General features: G+C 43.8%; 1 protein-coding gene across 1 annotated transcript; it reads left to right on the forward strand.

Moving 5' to 3' along the window:
* Window positions 1–560: 560 nt before the first annotated feature.
* LOC115161148 (gap junction alpha-8 protein-like) lies at window positions 561–2,450 on the forward strand. The gene is made up of 2 exons (XM_029711918.1): window positions 561–1,655; window positions 1,983–2,450. Exons 1-2 carry the CDS (start codon window positions 561–563, stop codon window positions 2,079–2,081), a joined length of 1,194 nt encoding a protein of 397 aa, XP_029567778.1. The 3' UTR covers window positions 2,082–2,450.
* The last annotated feature ends 7,058 nt before the right edge of the window (window positions 2,451–9,508 follow it).

The following is a 9,508-nucleotide window of genomic DNA, read 5'->3' on the forward strand; positions in this document are numbered from 1 at the left end:
TGCTTTGTGTTTCTGATTATTATGGATAATAAAGGGGAACATGCAGAGTACAAAAGTCCTAAAAGGCGGTTAATTTTTACGCTGTGTACCTTGTGTACTGTACAGACCTTGTGTATGGACTGTAAATTGACTTTACCACGATGGCTGGCTGTTCTGTTGGCATTATTTAGATTTTGACATGCAACAGCTTTTCAGCTGAAATGAAAACATTGTGATAACTGTGTGGTGAGGGGCAGGACTTTTTGGAAGTTTCGCTTCTTCCACCCATCTGTTTTTAACACTTATCTCTCTCTCTCTCTCTCTCTCTCTCTGTTTCCTCCACCCTCACTGACCCCCCTGCAACTCCCTTTCTCAGTTTCCTCCACCCTCCTTGTCCCCCTTGCATCTCTCTCTCAGTTTCCTCCACACTCCTGGTCCCCCCTGCATCTCTCTCTCTCTGTTTCCTCCACCTTACCTGTCCCCCTGCATCTCTCTCTCTCTCTCGCACTCTCTGTTTCCTCCACCCTCCCTAACCCCCTGCATCCATCCATTCATTCTATCTACAGCGCTACGGACCTATCATGGGTGACTGGAGCTTTCTGGGTAATATTTTAGAGGAAGTGAATGAGCACTCAACGGTGATTGGCCGGGTGTGGCTCACGGTCCTCTTCATCTTCCGCATTCTCATCCTGGGTACGGCGGCAGAGTTTGTGTGGGGTGACGAGCAGTCGGACTACGTCTGTAACACGCAGCAGCCCGGTTGTGAGAACGTGTGTTACGACGAGGCCTTCCCCATCTCCCACATTCGCTTGTGGGTTCTGCAGATCATCTTCGTGTCCACTCCATCTCTGGTGTACGTAGGCCATGCCGTGCACCATGTCCACATGGAGGAGAAACGCAAAGAGCGTGAGGAGGCTGAGCTGAGTCGCCAGCAGGAGCTGAGTGAGGAGCGGCTGCCTCTAGCGCCCGACCAGGGTAGTGTGCACACCACCAAGGAGACCAGCACCAAGGGCAGCAAGAAGTTCAGGCTGGAAGGCACCCTGCTGAGGACCTACATCTGCCACATAATCTTCAAGACGCTGTTTGAGGTGGGCTTCGTGGTGGGCCAGTACTTCCTGTACGGCTTCCGCATCCTGCCGCTGTATAAGTGCAGCCGATGGCCCTGCCCCAACACCGTGGACTGCTTTGTGTCTCGCCCCACAGAGAAGACTGTCTTCATCATATTCATGCTGGCCGTGGCTTGCGTCTCCCTCTTCCTCAACTTTGTGGAGATTAGTCACCTGAGCCTGAAGAAGATCCGCTTCATCTTCTGCAAGCCAGCCCCGGGGCCAGCCCAGGGTGAGGGCCCAAGCCCCCTGCCCCCTCCAGGGGGGGTTCTCAAGAGCCTGCCCCCCCTGGCCGTGCCTTCCTTCCAGAGAGCAAAAGGCTACAGGCTGCTGGAGGAGGAAACCCACCACTACCCCCTAGTGGAGGCATGCATGGAGGCAGGGAGGCTAATCCCTCTGGCCCCGCCCTTTCAGTGCAAGCAGGAGAAAGTGGAGGAACTGGGGCACATGGAGGACATTTCGAAGGTGTACGATGGGACCTTGCCTTCCTACGCCCAGACCACAGAGATAGGGGAGGACAGACTACCACTACACCAAGAGGAGGAGGAGCAGCAGCAGCAGGAGGAGGAGGTGGAGGATGAAGAGGAGGAGGTGGTGAAGGAGGTGGTGAAGGAGGTGGTGGAGGATGATGTGGTGGATGGGGTGGTGGAGGATGTGGTGGATGGAGTGACGGAAGAGGATGTGGTGGATGGAGTGGCGGAAGAGGATGTGGTGGATGGGGTGGTGGAGGATGTGGTGGATGGAGTGGTAGAGGATGTGGTAGATGGGGGGGTGGAAAGGAAGAAAGAGGAAGAGGAGTGTGAGGAGGAGGATGTAGTGGAGGAGGTTGTTGAGAAGGTGGGGGAGGTGGTGGAGGAGGAGGAAGTGGTCGACAGGGACGGGGGACCTTCAACCAAGGTGGGGATGGAGGCGATGGATACGATAGAGGACACAAGACCACTGAGCAGATTGAGCAAAGCCAGCAGCAGGGCCAGGTCAGACGATCTCACCGTATGAACCTGTGAGAAAACACACACACGCACAAACTTACACGCACACAAACACTGAACACAGGAGAACACACACATCTAGCTCAAGACAACAAACACTTATTACCATTAGGACGTGGGTAACATCACTCAATAAGGCAACAAAAAGATCTGTGCTCATTTGTGAGATAAGTGAATATTATAAAAAGTTGTGTTTTAAGAGAGGAGGGATAGATTTATTTTATTAAGCATGTTATATGAAACCAAATGTAGAAAGGACAAACATGCAAAGAGGGGAAAAATATTTTTTACTTGATGAAAATCCATGCTGTCGACCTTTTTCTATCGAAAGACTTTCAACAACAACCAATGAAAGATTACTAATGTTTACATATACTGGGGGGTTGAATAGGTAGGGGGGAGAGATTGATCATATATTCTTGTGTGTCTGCAAAGCAGTAAAATTACTGTAGGCAGGCAATCACTTTCATATGTAGCTGCAAATATGTTGCAGGTGGAAGGGCTGTTGCACACCAAGTCCGTTGCACAGAAAATGTATGTCTATTTAACACCAAGTTGATAGTCCATTTTTGGATTGAAAATAGTTATTTCTGCACACATTTCTTAGAGGATATAGAACTCTGTGCAAGGCCTATATAAACCTCATATCACCTCAACTACGCATCGATTTACTCTTCTTTCAATTGAAGGCAGATTTGCAATAAAGTACAAGAGCATATCTGTCCTTTTCATGTTTATATACAGACTAGTACAGCCAAAAAGCGGAGTAGTAGAGAAAAACAAACCAAAAAAGGACCAGATGTTAATGGTCTCTTTTCAATGTGATTTCTGATCTTTTGATCTGATCTGATCTTTTAGATTGCTTATATCTTTCGTTGCCTATATAATAAGTGGGCACTGTGAAAATGTTGTCTGTCTGTGAAAAGAGAGGAGTGCTGGTTTTGCCCGATCACAGACTGGGCCATATTAACGACCTCAGGCCAAATCCTCTCTTTTTGCGCTGTACAAACCGGCGTCAGGGCGATAAAGATTACGCACGATCAGCACAAAGTATTGTTGAGCCACAGACAATAAAATAAACCACTCATATATGAAAACAAGCATCCTTGACATTGTTGTGGGGGAAAATCTTTATACTTGATTTTATTTGCCCTTGATGGGCCTTTCCTCTGTACAAATATGAAATAGTTAGGGCAATGTTTACAATGTTTTCTAAAAAAAACTATAAAAGGAGAATCTTATTGTACATAAAGTATGATTGTATCTGATGTCTAAATAGCAAACATGATGTTGAGAACACTTAGTTTAAGTTATGATATAATCTATAGCTAAATTATTATTACTATGATGACAATCGTTCATTTATCCAATAGAGAAACTACCAGTTATTTATTTAAACATTATAAAAAACTTCCATAACGCTGCTACAGTCACTGTTTCAGTAGGGAAAATTAAGTGCATTTCAAAACCTGAGCATTATTTCCATAATTACCAAAGACTTGCATTTCAGAACCTTTTCACCTGTCTTCTCTCTGTCCCAGAGATGTTCTATTTTTTGTATTATTCACTTGTACGAGAGCAGAAGTTAATCTTACAAGTACTTTAAAAAAATCGAACAAAAACAATGCCCTATGAAAGGGATGCTTTAAAGTACGACCAAATATTTATCTATTTTTCTCTCTTGCGCTCTCTGCTTTATTTAAATTGCTTGGCTATGTTACTTTCTAGTGTATACTTTTTCAGTGCTTCATCTGTAATGTACATTCTCAAATGTCTTTGTAAAGGTTAAAGTGCTTACATAGCTCTGGGAAAACTGTGAATGTCATGTTTTTAATGTCATGTTTGAAATATTTTTCTTTAGCATTCAAATAATCCTTTGTGTACTGTATGTAAAATCCTTAATTTTGGGGGGAAATGTAGAGTATGTCTGCAAAGAAGTGTACTTGCTTCTCAGTCAGTGCTGTGCCTTAAAGCAAAGCATTGGGGTTGTTCTGTGCAGCAGTGTGTTTATACAGTGGCACAGATTATAAAATGGTTCAGAAAAGCCACACACAGAGACACACACTCACACACATGCACACATGCATACACACACACGCATACACATGTGCATGCAAACGCAACACACTTCCTGTGTTGGTTTTGGGGTATGATCAAATGGCTCTAGACAAACTCTGACAGAAAGGCAGCTTTGACCACTTTGTGATCCCCAGACACTCCTTTGGCTCCCATAAGCCAAAGCCGTGACAACCTTGTGAATGAGACGACAGGCATTTCACAATTGAAGTATAGTTTAGCACATTTCAACACTGTAAAATATACTGCTCAAAAAAATAAAGGGAACACTTAAACAACACATCCTAGATCTGAATGAAAGAAATAATGTTATTAAATACTTTTTTCTTTACATAGTTGAATGTGCTGACAACAAAATCACACAAAAATAATGAATGGAAATCCAATTTATCAACCCATGGAGGTCTGGATTTGGAGTCACAGTCAAAATTAAAGTGGAAAACCACACTACAGGCTGATCCAACTTTGATGTAATGTCCTTAAAACAAGTCAAAATGAGGCTCAGTAGTGTGTGTGGCCTCCACGTGCCTGTATGACCTCCCTACAACGCCTGGGCATGCTCCTGATGAGGTGGCGGATGGTGTCCTGAGGGATCTCCTCCCAGACCTGGACTAAAGCATCCGCCAACTCCTGGACAGTCTGTGGTGCAACGTGGCGTTGGTGGATGGAGCGAGACATGATGTCCCAGATGTGCTCAATTGGATTCAGGTCTGGGGAACGGGCGGGCCAGTCCATAGCATCAATGCCTTCCTCTTGCAGGAACTGCTGACACACTCCAGCCACATGAGGTCTAGCATTGTCTTGCATTAGGAGGAACCCAGGGCCAACCGCACCAGCATATGGTCTCACAAGGGGTCTGAGGATCTCATCTCGGTACCTAATGGCAGTCAGGCTACCTCTGGCGAGCACATGGAGGGCTGTGCGGCCCCCCAAAGAAATGCCACCTCACACCATGACTGACCCACCGCCAAACCGGTCATGCTGGAGGATGTTGCAGGCAGCAGAACGTTCTCCACGGCTCTCCAGACCCTGTCACATCTGTCACGTGCTCAGTGTGAACCTGCTTTCATCTGTGAAGAGCACAGGGCGCCAGTGGCGAATTTGCCAATCTTGGTGTTCTCTGGCAAATGCCAAACGTCCTGCACGGTGTTGGGCTGTAAGCACAACCCCCACCTGTGGACGTCGGGCCCTCATACCACCCTCATGGAGTCTGTTTCTGACCGTTTGAGCAGACACATGCACATTTGTGGCCTGCTGGAGGTCATTTTGCAGGGCTCTGGCAGTGCTTCTCCTGCTCCTCCTTGCACAAAGGCGGAGGTAGCGGTCCTGCTGCTGGGTTGTTGCCCTCCTACGGCCTCCTCCACGTCTCTTGATGTACTGGCCTGTCTCCTGGTAGCGCCTCCATGCTCTGGACACAGCAAACCTTCTTGCCACAGCTCGCATTGATGTGCCATCCTGGATGAGCTGCACTACCTGAGCCACTTGTGTGGGTTGTAGACTCCGTCTCATGCTACCACTAGAGTGAAAGCACCGCCAGCATTCAAAAGTGACCAAAACATCAGCCAGGAAGCATAGGAACTGAGAAGTGGTCTGTGGTCCCCACCTGTAGAACCACTTCTTTATTGGGGGTGTCTTGCTAATTGCCTATAATTTCCACCTGTTGTCTATTCCATTTGCACAACAGCATGTGAAATGTATTGTCAATCAGTGCTGCTTCCTAAGTGGACAGTTTGATTTCACAGAAGTGTGATTGACTTGGAGTTACATTGTGTTGTTTAAGTGTTCCCTTTATTTTTTTGAGCAGTGTATATTCCAAAACTGGGGCATGTTTGTTTTTGATTTAAAACAGTTCCCCTTGCTTTATTGTTCTAAAAAACTTTTGATTAATCTTTAGAAAGAAAATAACCCTTTTTACTAACTTGTAGTCCTTATGCTCCTAGTTGTGTTTTTACTAACTTGTAGTCCTTATGCTCCTAGTTGTGTTTTTACTAACTTGTAGTCCTTATGCTCCTTGTTGTGTTTTTACTAACTTGTAGTCCTTATGCTCCTAGTTGTGTTTTTACTAACTTGTAGTCCTTATGCTCCTAGTTGTGTTTTTACTAACTTGTAGTCCTTATGCTCCTAGTTGTGTTTTTACTAACTTGTAGTCCTTATGCTCTTAGTTGTGTGGCAGTATCATCTTTTGGAAAGTGAACCAAGGCAATAAAAGGTCACACGTGGTCAAGAAGTATTGTGTCATCGTATCTATACAAACTTCACGCACGCACGCACGCACGCACTCTCTCTCTCACACACACACACACACACACACACACACACACACACACACACACACACACACACACACACACACACACACACACACATACACACACTATGCTGACATCTGATGCTTTGCAGCCTACTGCCACAGTACATTACTATCCAGAGTATTCTAAGTGTACATGGTTAAACTTGTATCAAGTATTAGTGAGTATCTACTGCCCTCTGTTGGTAAAGATAGTGACTCAGTCATTTTTGTTACAAACAGCTTCACTAAATACTAAACAATAAGCCCTGCTGAGTGTTTATATACTGGTTATCAGCTTACTTTAATACATTAGTTGAAGAGATTGCTGAATACATCAAAAGCGACCGCTGATCTGTATAGACCAAACTCATACCAGGTCACATGTGGGAAGATACACTTTATAAGTGTCAATAGTGTACTAAAATACTGACAAAACTCTCCATAAAAACCTAAATGGAACAGAGGAAATCCTGCTAAGTCACACCTCACAAGTGTGAACTGGTTTGTACTACTGTACCTACAGTGCTATCAGAAAGTTTTCACACCCCTTTACTTTTTCTACATTTTGTTCTGTTACAGCCTGAATTTAAAATGGATTAAATTTTGATTTCGTGTCACTGATCTACACACAATACCCCATAATATCAAGGTAGAATTTGGTTTCATGAATTTAAAAAAAATTAATAACAAAATTAAAAGCTGAAATGTCTTGAGTCAATATGTATTCAACCCCTTTGTTATGGCAAGCCTAAATTAGTTCAGGAGTAAAAATGTGTTTAACAAATCACATAATAAGTTGCATGGACTCATTCCATGCTCAATAATAGTGGTTAGCATGATTTTTGAATGACTACCCCATCTCTGTACCCCACACATACAATTATCTGTTAACTTGGAAGAAATCCAGTGTTGAATAGTCATAGCCAACTAGCTAACATAGCTAACATATCAGCATATCAATTGTACTACTAGGGCTAGTAAAACCCTAGACCACTGTTATTCTAACTTCCGCGACGCATATAAGGCCCTCCCCCGCCCTCCCTTTGGAAAAGCTGACCACGACTCCATTATGTTGCTCCCAACCTATAGACATAAACTAAAACAGGAAGCTCCCGCCCTCAGGTCTGTTCAACGCTGGTCCGACCAATCGGATTCCACGCTTCAAGACTGCTTCGATTACGTGGACTGGGATATGTTCCGCATTGCAGCCAACAACAACATTAACGAATACGCTGATTCGGTGTGTGATTTTATTAATAAGTGCATCGCCGATGTCATCTCCACAGCGTCTATTAACCTGATTAGGATAGGGGGCAGTATTTTTACGGCCGGATAAAAAACGTACCCGATTTAATCTGGTTACTACTCTTGCCCAGAAACGAGAATATGCATATTATTAGCAGATTTGGATAGAAAACACTCTGAAGTTTCTGAAACTGTTTGAATGGTGTCTGTGAGTATAACAGAACTCATATGGCAGGCAAAAACCTGAGAAAATTCCAAGCAGGAAGTGGCCTGTCTGAGAATTTGTAGTTCTTCTTTTGATTCTCTATCGAAACTACAGTATATGTGGGGTTACGTTGCACTTTCTAAGACTTCCATTGGCTGTCTAAAGCCTTCAGAAAGCGGATTGAGCCGTCTCCTGTCTCTGGGCAGAGTACAGTAGCTCAGTTTCTCAGTGGTCTGCCTGGGGACAAAGAGATTGGATATGCGCGTTCTCGCAAAAACAACATTTCTTGAGGAAGTAGCAGTCCTGGGAGTGCATTCTGACGAAGATCAGCAAAGGTAATACAATATTTCTAATACTAATTCTGAGTTTAGTGTGCTCTGAACTTGGCGGGTGTCAAAATAGCTAGCCGTGATGGCTGAGCTATGTACTCAGAATATTGCAAAATGTGCTTTCGCCGAAAAGCTATTTAAAAATCTGACATAGCGATTGCTTAATAACCTCTTACATCTAGACGTTCCGCTAGCGGAACACCTGCTCCAATATCCAATGATAGGCGTGGCGCGAATTACAAATTCCTCAAAAATCCCAAAACTTCCATTTTTCAAACATATGACTATTTTACACCATTTTAAAGACAAGACTCTACTTTATCTAACCACACTGTCCGATTTCAAAAAGGCTTTACAGCGAAAGCAAAACATTAGACTGTCAGCAGAGTACCCAGCCAGAAATAATCAGACACCCATTTTTCAAGCTAGCATATAATGTCACAAAAAACAAAACCACAGCGAAATGCAGCACTAACCTTTGATGATCTTCATCAGATGACACTCCTAGGACATTATGTTATACAATACATGCATGTTTTGTTCAATCAAGTTCATATTTATATCAAAAAACAGCTTTTTACATTAGCATGTGACGTTCAGAACTAGCATTCCCACCGAACACTTCCGGTGAATTTACTAAATTACTCACGATAAACGTTCACAAAAAACATAATTATTTTAAGAATTATAGATACAGAACTCCTTTATGCAATCGCTATGTCCGATTTTAAAATAGGTTTTCGGTGAAAGCACATTTTGCAATATTCTGAGTAGATAGCCTGGCCATCATGGCTAGCTATTTTGACACCCACCAAGTGTGGTACTCACCAAACTCAGATTTACTATAAGAAAAATTGGATCACCTTTGCTGTTCTTCGTCAGAATGCACTCCCAGGACTTCTACTTCAATAACAAATGTTGGTTTGGTTCCAAATAAGCCATAGTTATATCCAAATAGCGGCGTTTTGTTCGTGCGTTCAAGACACTATGCGAAGGGTAAAGAAGGGTGACGCGCCCGGCGCGTTTCGTGACAAAAAAAATCAAAATATTCCATTACCGTACTTCGAAGCATGTCAAACGCTGTTTAAAATCTATTTTTATGCGATTTTTCTCGTAAAAAAGCGATAATATTCCGACCGGGAAACCCTGTTTTCGTTCAAAGACGAAAAAATAAAAACATGGAGTCGTCTCGTGCACGCCCCCCAGTCTCATTGTTCTCAGATCGACCACTATCCAAATGCGCTACTGTTTTTCAGCCATGGCCTGCAAAGTCATCATTCAATGTTCTG

The sequence above is a fragment of the Salmo trutta genome, chromosome 24, assembly GCF_901001165.1.
Source record: "Salmo trutta chromosome 24, fSalTru1.1, whole genome shotgun sequence".
NCBI classification, from domain to species: Eukaryota; Metazoa; Chordata; class Actinopteri; order Salmoniformes; family Salmonidae; genus Salmo; species Salmo trutta.